Source organism: Rattus rattus, chromosome X, assembly GCF_011064425.1.
Source record: "Rattus rattus isolate New Zealand chromosome X, Rrattus_CSIRO_v1, whole genome shotgun sequence".
Classification (NCBI taxonomy): Eukaryota; Metazoa; Chordata; class Mammalia; order Rodentia; family Muridae; genus Rattus; species Rattus rattus.
In genome coordinates, this window is record NC_046172.1 from 32,761,381 (window position 1) to 32,780,015 (window position 18,635).

Genomic DNA, 18,635 nt, shown 5'->3' on the forward strand with positions numbered 1-18,635 from the left:
CAGAAAGGATTGCTTAACCTAGATACTAAAGGCTGACCGACCACAGTCAGTCCAGTAAGTGATGACAGAAAGCATTCCCAGCAGAGGAAGAGCACATGCAAGCATGCACAGGTATCAATAGCCTGCTGTTCCCCACATGGAGGACCAGGTAGAAGGAAGTGAATCAGAGGTGGAAGCAGAGCACATGGGGCTATGTTTAGTGCTCTTCTGAAAAGCTGCTCAAAAGCTCAGCCAAACCAAGAGACACGTATCTAGAGGAACTCAGAAGATTTTTCCAAATTTCATCTTTTATTCTATATGGCTTTTCAAGATTAGCTCCTTCCACCATATTTTTTCCCTAAATACTCAAGGACCAGCTAGTTCTATGTAGGCATGAACCACCCATTTGGCACTTCCTTACATTCCCATAAATGTAAGAAAGTTGACACATGGGCAGTTGGATCTTTCATGTTTTCAAATTCATTTTCTGTGCATTCTGGATGTTCAGAATATAATCCCATAATCCCTGACTGCTAGAAACTCACAACTTACTTTCGTCTGATTTGCTAGGCAACACTTCTTAAAAGCACAAAATGCATTCTTGCTAATTTAATTCTTCCGTACGAGTGGGTAACAAGTTGGGCATGGTGGTACATGCCTTTAATCCTAGCCCTCACACTTGGGAAGCAGAAGCAGAAGCAGACAGAACTCTGTGAGTTCGAGGCCAGCCTGGTCTACAAAGTGATTCCAGGACAGCCAGGGTCTGTTACAGAGAGAAACACTGTTTTGAAAAACCAAACCAAAGAAAACTAACAAAAAACAAAACAAAACAAAACAAAACAACAACAACAACAACAAAAACCAAAAAAACCAGTGAGTAACGAGCAATTTTTTAAACATTAAGTTTTGGGGCTTGAGAGATAGCTTATTGCTTAAAAGCACTTGCTGTTCTTCCAGAAGACCTGGGTTCAATTCTCAGCATCTACATGTTGGGTCACCATTGCCCATGATTCTGATTCCAAGGGATCTAATGTCCTTTTCTGGTCTACATATATATTAGGCATTCATGTGGTGCACAGATATACATGCAGAAAAAACACCCATAGACATAAACACTCATCAAAATATAAATAAAATTTAACAAATGTTGACAGTTTCATATATATATATACATATACATATATATACACCTGTATAATAAAACTAATTGTTGTATGTTCAGTGCTGTGATCCTCTACCATCCCCCTTTTCTTTCCTTCTGAATTCTTAGTTTTCTGCTATTTCTTAGTTTTACTAAATAGTGCATTGTCAAATTGCTTTCAAATATTTGTTTACTATACATAGATTAGTCTCAAATATTGGTCAGATGAGCTTATTTCAGAGGGCAGCAGTTACTGGAGAGAACTGTAACCATCCAAAGTGTTTGAGAGTAAGTGATTTTGAGTACTCAGCTATAGATAGCTATTTCAATCCTTACCTAAGGGAACATCTCAGAAGAGCAGGGTGGAAATAATTTAAGAGCTAGAAGATGGGAATGTGCTATGAAATGCTGTTCTCTGGACATGACTTGGTTGTTATACACATGAACTCACAGCAGTTGTGGTTACCAGAATAAGACCTACAGAAAATCAAGTCATATGAAAATTTCAACATGACGTGTGTTGGAGGGCTGGGGGCTATTGGTAGATGATGGCCTCTGAGGGAAGAAAAGTCACTTTTCTTTAGGGTTGGGTGGTCACTGGGAGGTAGCCCGTGACCCAGTGAATGATCATACACCCATGCACATATGGACAACACAAATTGGACTCAGTGTGTTATTTTATAAAGAGGACATAAATTGGGGTAGGAGATGTGTCTCTGGAAAGCCTAGGGAAGTTTCATGGAGGAGTATGGGATGGATATGACCAAAATACATTTTATACATGTATGTTCTAAAGAACAAATAAAATTATTAATTAAAAGAGGAATTTTTCTCATTTCAGAAGGTCCTTTGATAGTTAGCATTGATGTTTCATTTGGATCAATGACAAAGCCAACAATCTCCATCTGTTCATAAATGAGAGGAACTGGGGTGGTTCTCTCATAATAGTGACTCCTACGTTGTTCTCGGGAGAAGCTCCATGTATGTGTACATAATCCAGAGATTCACCACTAAAAGCTTTCTGGGTACTCATTTATCAGAAAGTCAAACAAAACATTTTTTTGAGATGTGTTTTTCCTATGTTGCTCAGGCAGTCTCAAGCTCCTAGGCTCAAAAGATCCACATGCCTCAGCATTTTAGTAGCTGGGACAACAGCCATGTGACAGTGCACCCAGGTTCAAACCACTTTTGAATAGAGAAATATCATATCCTAGCAACAATCTTCACTTGAGGAGGGGGCAGGTGGGAAGAATTGGAAGGGTAAGAGGGAGATGGAGGTGTAGAAATTATGTAAGAAAATCTAAAAAATTTTATATATATATATTTTAGAAAAAGAAGAGAACACAGATAGGCAATCCTTTTTTAGTTTTAATGTTATAACTAAGTTAAAATTTATCTTAGAAATGTAAGACATCAGCTATCATCTTTTTTATCAGCTATCATCTTAACATTTAATAATTTAGCCATTATTATATACGGAACAGCTAACCTAGATATTGAATGTTACTATTTATTGATCTTGTATCTCCTGTAATTTTCACCATGCAAAAGAAAACTATCAGAGATATTTGACCAACATTAATCTATCATTTTACATTTGCTACAGCCTTAATGACACTTGACATTCTTGATATGATTTAATGATTCTAAGACTACTCTTAAAAACTAAATTCATAGCAATTAGTCTGAGAAGGATTTACAATGTACATTACCCAGAGGCATCCTAGACAATGACGTTTTTATGCCCTGCTATTTCAGTTACCCTAAGTATTACACAATAAAATAATTGTTTAAGAAAAGTCTTCAATAGAATATAACATCAATACCTCTCATATCAATTACCGTCACCCATGTACACATTTCACACTTGATCTTAGCCAAAAGGCTGAAAAGTGATCATGTAAACAGCTCAAATATTTCTGGTTTCTCCCACAGAGCAGAATAAACCACTATAATAAACTAGAATGAAATGACTTCCATAATTCTGCAAAAAATATAATGTAGGAAGAAGTGTATTTTAAGAAGAAACCCGGAGGAAAATAGGAGGCACTGATGATGTAAAATCAACTCCAGCAGACACACAGAGCCCTGCCCTTATCTCCCAGCACTCATCTCCACAGACTTGCGAGCACCTTGATGGCAGCTGCTACTGCCACTTCAGAGTAGTCTACAAGCAATGAAGGGTGGGATTTGGTAGGCAAGCTGACAGCTGCCTCTCCTTTAGGTAAGACAAAATACAGTTTGTTCTAATTAGAACAGAGCCCTAGTTTTCTACTTCTTCACATGTCCTCCATGCCTATGGCATTTCTGGTTTCCCCGTCACACTGTCTCTCTTATTCTTCTGAAGCATCCTATCTATGATTACCTCCCAAATAAATTGTGTGCAGCCGTTTTGTTTTTATTTTTGTATTTTGCTATTTGTTTGCTTGTTTGTTTTGTTTTTCCTAGAGGTTGCTTCTGGGAGAGAATGTAGACTATGACTTTGTAGTATATAGACCTGTTTGCTTTTAACCTTTACTTCTCCCTCATCCCTCTCTCAAGAGGGTCTCATGTATTCCAGACTATCCTTGAGCTTACTACTATATGGCCAAGGAAGACCCTGAACTTCTGGGCTTACCATACCTGCTTTACATGGTACTGGGGAATGAAACCCAGGGCATTGCTCATAGTAGGAAAATACCAACTGAACTACTGCCAGAGCCTTAGAATTCTTACTAAGGAAAATCCTATTATCAACCTGAAATTGCTTCTAAATTCACAAGGAGCAAAAATAACAAAACAGGATGGAGGCTAATCAAAGGAAGAGAATAAATAATTTGAGGAAAGTTTAGCATTTAGGAGTAAAATAAATTATAAATATGTCTTTTAGCTAGCCAATGTTTTGACAAAACATTGTTTAAACAAAACATTCATGAATACAATGTGTTATTTGAAACATATGGAGCATGCCGCATTCTCCCCAAGTGGTGACAGAACTGAGTTTCTATCTATGATTAGGGACTGAGACTGCCGACAGGAGAAAGGGTCCACTATAAAAGAAAGGACTCTAAAAATCTAGGATTATTTAATAAAATTTGCTGCTTTATGTTACAAACTCATAGAAGTTTTTAAAAGAAAAAATAAAATTCAAAGACAATCTGACACAACTCTTTTTGTTGTTGTTTTGTTTTAAAGAGAACTAATGCATTCAACAAAGGTTGGTGAATCGTTAAAAGAAGTTGGCACTTGGCTCATATGGATGCCCTGTTTAATCTTCAGCAACACCCTAGTTACACAGAACAAAGTGTAAATCCTTCATAAGTATGTAGTCCTCACTCTAGAACCAACTTTCCTCATCAACCACATATTTCTGTCATAAATGACCCCTTCATTCAGATTGAACTAAACTGATCAATACAGTTGAATTCCACCATTCCTCTTGTTGATATCAACTACTGAAATACTTGGGGTAGTGCCAGATGACCTTGCAACTGTGCACTGAGTACAACCAATAGGCTGGTATCCAACTTATGTCCCATCCTCCTTTTTACATTTCTATTATACTCACTAATTGTGTGTGGATGCAGGTATGTAAACATATCACAGCATCTATGTGGAGGTCACATTGTAGGACTCAACTTTCTTTTACCATTATGTGGGTTCAGGGGATTGAACTCATATGGTCAGGTTTGCAGCCAATAGCTTTACATGCTGAGTCATCTCACTGTTCCTCTCCTTTTATCTTTATCTTAATGAGGTTCTAATTCCTGAGAAGTCATATGACTTGCCCAGGTAGACAGCAACAAAGTAGAGATGGAATACAGTAACTCCCAAATATATTTTCTACCACACAAATATCTTTCTGGACAGTTCCCATAACACAGAAATAATAGTTTCTTCTTCATATTGCTTTAGTGACGGCTGTCATATACTAGAAATATTTTACACACACGCACACGCACGCGCGCGCACACACACACACACACACACACACACACACACACACACACAGGAGCACTGAAGGCTTCTGTAAAGTACTACCTGAAACTGTGATACTGACAGTATTGAGCCTAAAATGTAAACTGTTATCCTTGGGCTCAGACGGGAGATGTATGTGGTTGATTTGGAGGTCCTTGGGTCCCTTTAGAAAGTTTTCCTGAGAAATCTGAGAAACCTGCTTCCCTGTTTCCTTCTGATCATAAGCCCCACTTCAGGGGCAATAGCAAAAGAAATTGATGCATATAAAATCTCTTAAAATACATTCTGAGACATAAAAGAGGCTGAACCTACTGGATATTTGAAAGGATTAGAAGTTGTGGCTTTTTAGTATGTATGGCTTTGTTGAAGGAAGGTGTCACTGGAGGTGAGCTTTGAGGTTTCAAAAGCCCATGCTAAGCCCAGTCTATCAGTGTGTGTGTGTCTGCCTGCCTGTCTGCCTGCCTGCTCTGGTGCCTGCCTATATGCCACTAGGTTCCCCAATGACGACAATGGACTGAACACCTGAAACTATAAGCAAATGCTTTCTCTGGTATTAGTTACCTTAGGCATGGTGTCTCTTTACTGCAATAGAATGGTGACTAAGACAAATGGTTAATGACTACTGGTTTAATTTTGACAAAATGCATTATAAATAATGTCCTAGCCCTTAAATAAAATCTGAATCTGGTAGTTGAAGCATCAATAAAACTGAGAATGCTGTGTCATTGGAATTTTCTGCATATTAAACTTCAAATATGAAAGATTTATTAAATCAAAGGTAAAAAGCTAAATATCATATTTTCTTTCATATGTAGGATCTAGATTTAAATATATATTTGTGACATGAAAGCAAGATACCAGGGAGAGAAATAGACCAGCAGGGGGAGGACAAGGAAAAATAATAGAGTAAGCAAATGCAATGTTATAAACTGAAGAATAATAAATTAGAAAATTCTGTAATGAAACCAATTACTCTGTATGCTAATTTTTAAAAACCAATTAAAAAACCAACATTTTGGGGTTGGGGATTTAGCTCAGTGGGCCCTGGGTTCAGTCCCGAGCTCCGAAAAAAAAAAAAAAACCCAACATTTTAAAAATGTTATAAGGAAGCCCATGATTTTAAATACTAACCTAAGATTAATTAAAAACCATGAAAAGAGGGGATTGGAGGGATGGTTCAGCAGTTATGTACATTGGCTGCTCTTCCAGAGGACCCAGGTTTAATTCCCAGCACCCATATGGCAGCTCACAATCATCTGGAGCTCTAATTCCAGGGGATCTAACACCTTCACACAGTACTACATGCAGGCAAAACACCAATGCACATAAATATTTTTAAAAGACCAAAAGAAAGATGTATTAACACAAAGTCTAATACATATGACTCTAATAGTATAAGGCTAAAAAAAAACAACCCTACCTTAATGCACTAGAGAAAGTGAGAAGCCATTTTTTTCTAAAAACATACAAAAGAAAAACTTAAATACATATTCTAAATCTTATTAGAAAGACTTGTGTTGAGTAGTGAAGACAACTGCTCTTCAAAAGTCCTTTACTGGTTTTATTTAACTGTTTTGGGGCTGTACTGTCTTTGACAGAACAATGCTAACATTGTTTTAGGTTCATCATTAATTATGATATAACACTGCTGGTTTGGATTCTCCCTTGGTACATAGAAGTGCAATTAACATATTCTATCTCCTAAATACTATGCTAAAATGTCTGCTTATAACATTTTTACTTAATTTTTAGAAGCCTCCTGCATGTAAGTACAGTGTATGGCTTTATGGGTTGTAAGCAGCAGTATAGTTTTGGTTTCTCAGATTGTTCCAAAGTTAAATGTTCTCTGGGCAAGCAACAGTTGCTTAAGACATATGGATGCCTTTTCTTTTTATTCTACAAATAGTTTTTCTTGTCTACTTTAAACAGTCATAATTCCTACATGCTAAGCCATTAAGTCACATGATACCATGTTGACACTGCAGTAATTTTGTACGCCACTAGCTTTACTCTCAATTTGACTTAAGAAGTGTGAATGGGGGCTGGAGAGATGGCTCTGACTGCTCTTCCAAAGGTCCTGAGTTCAAATCCCAGTAACCACATGGTGGCTCACAACCATATGTAATGAGATCTGGTGCCCTCTTCTGGTGTGTCTGAAGACAGCTACAGTGTGTATGTATGTATGTATGTATGTATGTATGTATGTATGTATGTATGCATGTATGTGTATGTATATATATATAATATGTATACATATATATATATATATTTAATAAATCTTTAAAAAAAAGAAGTGTGAATGGGAGAATAAATGAAGGCAGGAGGACTGAACTTCAGGGAACTGCCTTCCAGCTGCTACTGAGTAAACAAATACCTTCACATAGCCTATTTCATTTAATGCCCACTTCCAGCATCATCAACCCAGTTTACAGATGAGCAAATTGAATTTACCTTGTCAGTGTATTGCCATTCAAATGTCAAAGTAGGTACTCTTTCCATATCTTGAAAATCTTCCCTATAGACCAGTGCATTCAACCAGCATAGTGAACCATTTGTCAATGTCTGGACACATTTTAAATTGTTACATTTAGAAGCAGAAAGTTTCTTGGCATCTAGTAGATAAATACCAGGGAGAGGTCCAATTACATAGAATTATTGGGCCCCAATGTCAATCACACCAAGAATGGGACACATGTTGTAACTAACTTTGAAATTACCATACTACTCTTTTTTCCTTCCAATATTGATATTCAAATAAACCCTGTCTTATTCAAAGTAGTTGTCTTACATGAAAGCAGAGGAGGGACTACTGGGGTATGGGAAGATCAACAACTACTTTGTATGATAATTAAAAATCAGTTATCTTAGAGAGCATGTGCCTGTACCAACAATACTCTGTACTAACAACACAGTGATAAACTTCTTATAAATTTTCTCCATAGCTGAATGTAGTAATTGGTGGCAATCCTGCATTCTGTTACTAGTTTTTGGTATTTTAAAGCGATCAGAAGTTATCACTCAAATTGGTAAAGTTATGAAAGATCAAACTACACAATGATATTACTTAGTTACTAGTAACTAAGTACTCATTTCATGTCATAACTAATCCAGGTAATTTAGGTTAAGTATCCCTAATCTAAACAGACAAAAATTTTAAGAGTATCCTATTTGGACATTTGAATTTCAGATTTCTAAAATAAAAAAAGGAATTATATATATGGATGTTTTTCTTTTATATATATGTTTGTGTGTGCACCATGTATGCAGTATCCATGAGTAGCATAAGAGGCATCAGATCCTCTGAGACTAGACTGTTCTGAGCCATGTGGGTGCTGGAAATCAAACTCAGGTTCTCTGGAAGAGCAGCTTAGTCAGTGCTCTTAACTGCTGGACCATCTCTCCAACCGCAGATTTCTTTTTAGTTACTTATTTTATTTATTTACATTCCTAATGTTGCCCCCTTTCTGGTCCCTCCTCTCAAAGTTCTTCACCCCATTCTCCGTCCCTTTTGCCTCTGAGAAGATGCTCCCCTCTTCTCCCTGGCATCCCCCTTCTCTGAGGCTTTTGGTTGTTTCTTAGTCTCTGGGAGCTCCCAAGGCTCAGGGTGAGCTGACACTGTGGATCTTTCAATGGGGTTGCCATCCCCTTCAGCTCCTTCACTTCTTCCCCCAACTCTTCCATAGAGGTTCACAACATTTTCAGATTTTTTTTTTGATGAGTATTGTTAAACTGGTAAAGTCTATACATACTGTAAAATCTGGAGGGAAAATCCCTAAAAGTGAAAATACTCTTAGTCCCAAACATTTCAAGTAAGAAATACCTTTTAAATTAAGCTTTTAAAACTCCTTTCTTGCTTTGAGATAGGGTTTCATATAACTCAAACTGGCCATCAAACTCAGATTTGTCTCTCTGAAAAATCCACTAACTTATATTAATTTTCTGTGTTTCTTGTGATTTGGCCTTTGGACAGTTCTAGAGGCAAAACAAAACAAAACAAACAAAAAACCCTTCCTGTCTGGTATCATAACACTCTGAATTGAGGAAACACTGTGGAATGCAGATTATTTTACTACAATTGCTTTGAAGAGAATGGGTTTGCTTATTTGTGTAAAGTCAAATGTGTATGTTCATGTAATGTACACGTGTGATCTTTTTTTTTTTCATTTCTTTTATTGGATATTTTTTATTTACATTGCAAATGTCATTCCCTTTCCCAATTTCCCGGACATAAGCCCCTATCCCATTCCCCTCCCTTCTTGCCCATTACCATTATTTATCTTTCATTAGCTCACTTCCCTTTCACAAATTTCTGTTGAGATATAAATGACTCAGTAAATAAAGGAGGACAAACAGGAGGGACAAAAAGGAAACAAAACAGAATGATACGGCAGGTTTGAAGTGGCCAGTGAGAAGCAGTATAATCAGACAGAAAGGGCAAATAGATTGCAAAAATAAAACCTGTATTATTGGCAAGGCTGCTCTGCAGAAGGAAGCACGGTAATTCATTTTCTCAGGAGACTAATGCAGCAAGATTTTTGTTCACTGTAGCAGGATTCACAATAGCCAAGAGGCAAAGGTACCTTAAATATCCATCAAAGAATGAATGAATAGACAACATGTGGGTTATCCATACAATGAAATCTTACTCAGGCTTTAAAAGGAAGAAACTTCTGATACATAGCACAATGGTTATGGGCCTTGTTTACACTAAGGCAAATAAGTCAGCCACAGAATACTACACTTGCATAAGATGTTGAAAGTGGTCCAGTTCACAGAAAAAATGGTGGTTACTATGTGCTCAAGTCAGGGGAAAATAGAGTTGAAATGTAAACAGCTTCTGCTTGGGAGGTGAAAAAGTTCTAGAGATCTGATTTACAACAGTGAAAATGTATTTAATACTACTGCATCAAATTTTAGATTACATGTTTTTACCACAATAAGAAACATTTGTTTCTTAACGCAAGTATCTATTATGAAATACGAACATTCAGCTACCAGCTAATACTCTCAGTTACATATGTCAAACCAAGCAACATAAAGAGATTGTCCAACAATTTCAAGTGGAATCTCATGGTTTGTTTTGGTAGTTCTGCAGACACACAAAATATAAGTTAAAGCAATTTGAGATTAATATAATTAATTTATGCCACAATATTACTACCTTTACACCCCAAGATAGTATTACCACATCATGCTATGTTAAAAATAATATGGTATCCTAGGTCATATTGACCAGCTATTAATTTGTACCTTTACCTTTTTCTTTATCCTCCCTAAAAATAAAAAGCAATAATAAACATTTCTCATTGCTTTATGGTAGCTGAAGACAATGTACTATAATAATTGGAAGACAGCATTTTTTCCAACTTTATTGACAAACATGTAATACAGGTGGCTACTTATATAATCATAGAAAGAGATGGTACACTAGAATAGTAAATATACACAGAACTGATGAAAGAGGCTATGGCTACTCCAGAAGACAAGCCCACATGATCTCAAAGACAAAGTGTCCTTTCACTTAAACAGCCTCTGGAGATCCCAGAAGCTGGGGTTTGGATGGCTCTGAACAAGGTTAGTGTCTCTCTGCTATGTGTCAGATTGAATTACTTTCATCAATTATCCCATTCCTCAGGGACAACAACCAAAGTGGAAAGATCTGCCCTGAATGTGGACTCAGAATAAAAGAGGGAAAGCAGTCTATCATACAGCACATGCAAGCTCCATTTCTTCCCCCAACAATCAGGTCTGTTGCTGCTACCTCAATTGCCTGTGGTCATTAGACCCTGGTTCTCTAGCCTTACAACATAGATTCACATCAGCAACCCTACAAGAACTTCCATACCTATAGTCTTGGACTAGAGAGGTAACCCTGGTTTCTCTTATTCTACTGAGGCTTCTAGCTATAAACTGAAAAACTACTAGGTTCTCAGACTTTCCATTGTGGTATAGATGGCCATTGTTTAACTATGTAGCTTTCAAATGTATAAGCCATATATTAAATTTTCCTTTATAATTATGCATGATTTGTAATATACATACACATATATAGAAACACATACGCACATACATAACCTATTGGCTCTTTTCCTGTAGAGATCACTGACAAATACAGGTTTTGGTGCTAGTAGTGGTGCTGTAACTATGGGTTTACCCAATAACATGGTTCAAGTCTTTGGAACTGGCTTCCTTAGGAGTTTCAGAACATTTGGAGACATAAGATAGAGAAGTTGTAACCAAAGTTTGGTGAGAGCACAGAAGACCAAAAGATTAATTAAAATACAGACAGTAAAGATATGCTTATGAGATCTCAGACAGAAACAAGACTACCTGGAATTAGACTATAGATTATTCACGTTATATCATGACAAAGAGCCTATCTACAGTGTATTGAGATTTTATAGGAGGATGAATTTAAAGGTGATAGACTGGGCTAGAGAGATGGCTTGCTGGTCAAGAGTACCTGCTGCTCTTCCAGGGACTTGGGTTCAATTTACCTGTACCCACATATTGGCTCACAAACTCTTAACTCTAATTTCAGGAGATGCAATACCCTTTTCTGGCCTCTACAGGTACTGGGCATACAAGATTTATATAAACATACATGTGTGAAAAACACTCATATGTAAAAAAAATAAAATTAACTAAAAAATAAAAGTCATAAACTACAAAATGAAAGTTCAAGGGAACCAGACATTCAGATTGTGACATCTATGTTGCTGCTTGATTTTAGTCAAGTTTATAGTGAAAACTTTAAGCAGAAAAGTTTGGATATTTTATAACTTGTTCAGAAAAGCAGCAGCTAGCTTCTGGGCAGGGGAAATAATAGCTGTTGAATAGATTTGGTCCATTAAAATAAACCAAGTATTTTGCATCAGGACAATAGGAAAGACACCTTGACTATCTTCAGGAATGACCCCTGACCTGTCCATTGCAGGCTCAAGGGTATAAACATTAACTAAATCTGAAAGAGCTTTGCTTTAAAAAAAACCTCAGGGATCTCTGCTGGCAGAAGGCCATTTGGAAAGTGTTTCTCAATGTTCAGTCATCCAAGCACTTATAGGCCACTGAAGCCATAGTCCAAGGGGGCATGGATACTGCTTTAGCTTGCGACAGACCTTGATGGCACCCATATGACTGATTCAGTTTTAGCAAAGATACAGAAAACACAATTTATGGGGTCATGAGGCTTTACTCAGACTTCAAAAGAAAGCTTGGGAGGACAGGTAATATGTGGCAGGATCAATATCCCTGCAGGCAACACCTAGAGGGCAATGTGTAAAGCTTTGCAGATAAAACTACTAGAGATATCAGAGACTTGAACATCTGAAGAAAGCTGCAGGTAGTGAGCAGGGCCAGCCCATAATATAGCCCATATAGGCTGCAGACAGCAAGGCTATAGCAGCAGGACAACTGTAACCCACCCAGGGCTCACATAATGCAGGGCATGTCATAAATACTGGACATGGATCCACAGGATTTAAGGTTTGTCCTTCTGAGTTCTAGTCTTGCTTTTGTCCTGTCCTTCTTTTCTATGGCCCCATTTCTCTTTTTGAGACTGGAAATATTTTCTCTGTGCCTCTGAATGTGAAATGTATACAGCATACGTTCTACATTTTACAGAGGTTTACAACTAATAGTTTACCTTTAGAGTTCAGAGACTTTGGACTTGGACATTTTAACAGTGCCAGAACTTTTAGGATTATAGGGACTCCTGGAAATACATTGAATGTATTTTGTATTATGGGATGGACATGAGCTTTTATGGGTCCAGAGGTAGAATGTAGAGTTTAGATATGACATATCCCAAATGGGGTATATGAATACTAGGGGCTTTGTTATCAGCTGATGGACTTTTGGAAATGACTGTATCTTGAGGGCTCTGACCTAGTCAATCTGTTGATAAATTCATAATATGATGACATTTTTTTGGAGGGAGTAAAACCTAGGAGATGATAGATGAAGTAAATCGCTGGAGGCATGCTCTGAAAAGCTTTATCTTGTCTCCTTTTCCCTTTTCCTCCTGTCAGCTCTGAAGTGAGTTCCCTGCTCCTCTATGTGCTCCTACCACATACCACCTTACCACAGGTCCAAAAGTGATGGAGCTGATTATTGTAGTCTAAAACTTCTGAAGGTGAGAGCCAAACCAAATATTTCCTTCTTTAAATTATTTCTCTCAGATAACATAATGGTGATAGAAATAAAACAAAACAAAACCCCAAAAAACAAAAATCAAAAAACAACACTGTCTAGCATAGACATCTTTCTTCTCACTAGCTAGATCTTTGGTTCGAATATTATGCCTGCGATTGTGTATATAGTAAATTCTTGTCTATAAAAACAATAACAAATACAAAATTGCTCATAAAGGATTTCACACCATTGAGAGGCTAGCAGTTTAACTGCCCAGTGGAAACTTCAAGGAGCTTTGAATGAGCTTCTAAATGCAGTGAAGTGGAAGATACCAGGAAAAGCTGGCTGGCTCAAGCCAGCTTTCCTACTGACAGGGAGCCCTTGCCATCTGAGGGTCAAACATCATTCATTTCTGCCAACCTTTAGTAACTAATTTATGGCCATGTTTTGATTCACTACATAAAAAGTAAAGGTCAACTGAAATGCAAGAAAACTCCTTTCTTTCCTTTTCTTTCTTTCTTTTTTGTCCATCATTATTTTTCTCTTATACATATGGCAGCCCTATTAAGTTCCTTAGAACTATATACAAAGCTATATCCTACTACATCTATGCTAAGGGCCAGACAAGTTTAAACAGAAACAGAAACTTTAAGACTACCCACATAAATTAAGCAATTGGAAACTCCTAGCTTATTGTGTGAAAAATAAGGTTCTCAGCACCCAAGTACCCTTGCCAGGGCTCTACAGAACCAGTGTCTGACAGGAGACAATCAGACCAGAAAGCAAAAGAAATGTTCATTTTTTTATACCCAATACAAATTATTCTCCTTCTAGATTGGAAGCATATTTGTCTCTGAATCATCTCATACTTCCATAGCCACCTTTAGATGTCAATTTTCCACTTCACACCCTGTTTTATTCTTTCATGTCTTTGAGAGGTCAATAATCAATTATTTTATCCATTATTTGACAGTGGGTACTCTCTGATGTATCTAGTTGAAAAGATAGCAACAAACAACTTACATGGCTCCCAGTTCTTATGTAGCAAGTTAATTTTAATTTTTTTTTCCGGAGCTGGGGACCGAACCCAGGGCCTTGCGCAAGCACTCTACCACTGAGCTAAATCCCCAACCCACAAGTTAATTTTATAGTACTTACAGTACATAAGAAATTTCCCCAAAATTTTCACAAGTGATAACACATTTAATTCTTTTATATCAATAATCAATCATATAGAGTCACATGTTACTAAAATTGGACCACACTACATCAAGAGAATAGGATTATTACAGTTTGTTTTCTCAGGTTTAATGAAGGCTGGCCTTCATTTTTAAGATGCTCTCCCTACTTTGGGGTGTGTGTGTATGTGTGTGTGTGTGTGTGTGTGTGTGTGTGTGTGTGTGTATCTGACAGATAGATAGATAGATAGATAGATAGATAGATACATTGATAAACATGCAAAGAAATATTTACAGAAGCATCTGTTTTAACATTCTAAATCTGGAGCATCCTAAATGGCCATCATCAGTAAACTGAATAAATAATGACATATCTATAAAATGGAATATTCTACAGCAACAAAAAAAAGCTAGTGATATATACAATGGCATATATGAGTATTATTAACATACCATTGAAATCCTGAAGCCAAATAGATATATTGTTTGATTTTATTTATATGAAGTTGGGGATAAGAAAAAATAATCTATGGGGATGGAGGTTGCAACACTGGTTGCCTTTGAAAAGGTAGAGGTTGTAGATAATGTGGAACAGGAAACTTTTAGGTAATTTTTTTTATTTTGGTAGTGGTATTGTTTAGATGTGTGTATTAATTTCTCAAACTCATCAAATTATGTATTTAAGATCAATACATTTTCACTGATTGCAAATTTTATCTTGATTTAAGAGACATGTGACCTTTCATGGGTTAGAAGATTCTGGGAAAACATGGGTTCCTGTTTTGTTGCTGTCTTAAAGATGCTGCCAGTGGCATTTTAACAATCTAAAGCTTAATCCAGCTACTAAAAAAGTATAGCCTCTGAAACTGGGAAACAAGATACAGTAATTCTCAGATCATTCTGAACACTATTTCCTTTTTTTAAAAGATTTATTTATTATATATAAGTACACTGTAGCTGTCTTCAGACACACCAGAAGAGGGCATCAGATCTCATTACAGATGGCTGTGAGCCACCATGTGGTTGCTGGGAATTGAACTTAGGACCTCTGGAAGGAAGCAGCCAGTGCTCTTAACCACTAGTATCTCTCCAGCCGGGCACTTATTTCCATATATTCATTGTTGAGAGCATCATTCATTAGTTGGAAGGTTGATGAGGATATTCTATTCTTCTTTAACTTTAGAATACTCTTCTGTATCGATGTGACATGATTTCGCAAGTAACAGCTTGCCTGTAGACTGAAAAGAATGCATAATTCTTAAAATATTTATTTTCCCTCATATATTATCAATAGAATAAAGAGAAAGACAGTAGAAACTAAGACTGTTTAGATACACTGAAGTTTTGAGAGGTTGAATGTGAAACTACTTCATTATGCAAATTTACAGTAGACATGTTTTAGATTGACTTTCTGATTAGAAACTACATTCTCAATTTCACTTGTGGCAAGGTGAAACTAAATTCCCATCAATGGAATTAGAAAGTAGCAACTCACTTGTTCTGACGCCCAATTTTGTTATGTCAACTTGTACTCAACTTGAGTCCAAGTTAAGGAGTTGTCTGAAAAGGAGAGAACCTCAATTGAGAAAATGTCTCCATAAGATCAAGCTATGAGGCATTTTCTTAATTAGTGGTTGATGTGGTTGAGCCCAGCCCATTGTGTGGGTGGTGCTATTCCTGGACTTGTGGCCCTGGGTTCTATAAGAAAGCAGGCTGAACCAAGGAACAGGCAAGTCACTAAGCAACAGCCCTCCATTGCCTCTGTATTAGCTCCTGCTTCTGGGTTCCAGCCCTGTTTAAGTACCTATCCTAAATTCCTTCAATGATAAACAGTGATAAACAGTAAGCCAAATAATCCCACTATTTCCCAAGTTACTTCTGGTCGCAGTGTTTGGCTACGCCACCAGTAGCACTAAGCTCACTTTTAGAAAATTAGTTGTCTGCTTTTCTCCTCTGATGTAACCTTACAGCATCTTCCTACACTATAAAGCTACCCTGCGGGATGGACTTTCTAGAAGGCAGCAGCTTTGTAGTTTCTTCCATGTTTTGTGGAGTCAAATATAAAGAGCAACTCGGCATCAGAACAGGGTCTTGCTCCAAGATCTGTATGGTAACAAATAGCATTATGCAATCATCTGTAATATGTTGGCAGGTCTATGGAGACCTCGCTGTGTGTCCAACTCAAAAGACCACACATTCCTGGCATGGGGATTTTTATTTGTTAGCCTGTGGTGTCTAGTAGAGTCATTGTTGCCCTTATTATGGAGTAATTCCATTTCAACTCCTTCTTTATGAATGTGCAAACACACCTAAGTTTATACACACATGTTTATGCATACACATAGACACACACACACACACAAACACATAGGCATCCCCAGGCTGGCCTTGAGTTAATAGATATCTGCCTGCCTCTGCCTCTGGAATGCAGGGAATAAAGGCATGCACCACCACACCTGGCCCTTTAGGATTTTTTTCATGTCTGATCTTAAAGTTAGTTATATCCCCAAGGCAGAGTATAGTGTATATTTCATACCTTTGGCAGTTAGCATGTGACTTGTATCCTGATGACTGAAAAGACAACAGAAGAATTTAACAGATCACACATCTGCCGATCCTACACACGCCATCCTTACCTATTCAGTGCAAATGCATAGTGAAACTTAATGTTGTGCTGATCAGCCAAGTCACATGTAGGCAGCATCTTCAATGTTTCTACAAGTTTGACCATTGCGTCATAGTCCTGTTGGCAAAAGGTCTGAGTGTGAGAGAGACAGGAAACAGCTCTTTATAGATTTTTCTGAATAATTATAAACATTAGACAGCCTCCAAATTTAAAAAGAAACCGTTCTTTGCAGATAGTATTTAGTGAAGTTAACTGTAGCCTTGACAAGCACAGAGAAAAAATATCAGAAAATAGATGAGACAGAGCAGAGATACCTGCTACCAGAGGGCACACAAAGATCAAGAGAAAATTTGGTGCATCCTGCAAAAAGAGGGCAAGTGAGCTTGGTAACAGGAAAAAGATATTGTGCTAAATATGGGAGGGTTAATACCAGCAGCAGAACTGTGTTAAAATGAGTTGGATAAATACAAGAAAACCTAGTCACTTTCCCATGCAAATGAAGGAAACATTTTACTTCTTCATACTTTGGCTAAATTAATCAAATTAATGTAATTTAGAAATTCTCAACTGCAGCACTGCTGATATTCTGGGCCTACATCTCTGCTCTGGGATGCTGTCCTGTGTATTGTTAGATGGGTACCTGCCTCCCAACTAGAAGACACAAGTACCTCTTCTACAAGTCAGTTTTGACAAATGGAATATCTCTTCAGACAGTGCCAAATACCCGCAGGTTGAAAATTACTGTTCCAAATGCTGCATACATTACCCTAGGGTTACACTGCTACCAAGTATGTCCCATTTCAAAGTGCCATTAACAATACTCTTTACCCCAAGCATAGAAATACTAGTATTGCAAACTCTCTGCTAGCCATCAGCAGAAGAGATCTTCCTAGGTATCTGACACAAGCTTTGAACCTTGGTGCTGCAATCAGAAAGAAGACAATATGTTCCTGGAACTTCAGCTCTACTTTAAGCCTAAAGTTTCTATTGATGTAAAATTAACAACCGAGGAAACTTCAGGAAGGGAAGGGCAGAAAAATCCATACTCCAAGAAACATTTCAGGAAGCTGGGTATGGTGGCATATGCTCTAGTCACTATGTATTGGGGAGTGAAAAACTTGGGCATCTGAGTTCAAAAGTCATTCACCTACACAGCAAGTTCAGGGCCAATGGGCTATACAAGACCCTGTCTCCAAATAACAGCAAAATCAATACCAAAAAGAAGACACTTCAAGAAAAGGTCAGTCATCTTTTTTTTTTTGTTGCATAGAGCCACCATTATTAAGGCATAGCTATATTTGTTTCACTTGAGCCATGGGTTCTTAGTAGCTAACTCTGTCGTAGTCCAGATCATAAATGGATATCCATCATTTTAAATTAACACAGAACACGTACCTGCAATGTAACTGCAGTATTACAAGGAAAGCATGTTAGACTGTGGCACAGAAGGAAGAATCGAGACACTCTAAAACCTGTGCAGCAGAGGAATCCTCACTCCTTCTCTTCCACCTTATCACTTGGGTCTCAAAAGTCTTAGTAACTTCCCGGTGCCACTTTAGAATAACCATCTCCTACTCCTTAGCTCTGTAACATAGCCCAGCTGCTGCTACTCTCACTGATG

General features: G+C 37.5%; 1 protein-coding gene across 1 annotated transcript in view; it reads right to left on the reverse strand.

The window, feature by feature from the left end:
* Map3k15 (mitogen-activated protein kinase kinase kinase 15) overlaps positions 1–18,635 on the reverse strand; it is a 167,553-nt gene that overhangs the window by 62,340 nt on the left and 86,578 nt on the right. The window contains exon 6 of the mRNA XM_032889339.1: positions 17,025–17,131. Coding sequence (XP_032745230.1) covers positions 17,025–17,131 — 107 coding nt within the window. The remainder of the gene's footprint in view (positions 1–17,024; positions 17,132–18,635) is intronic.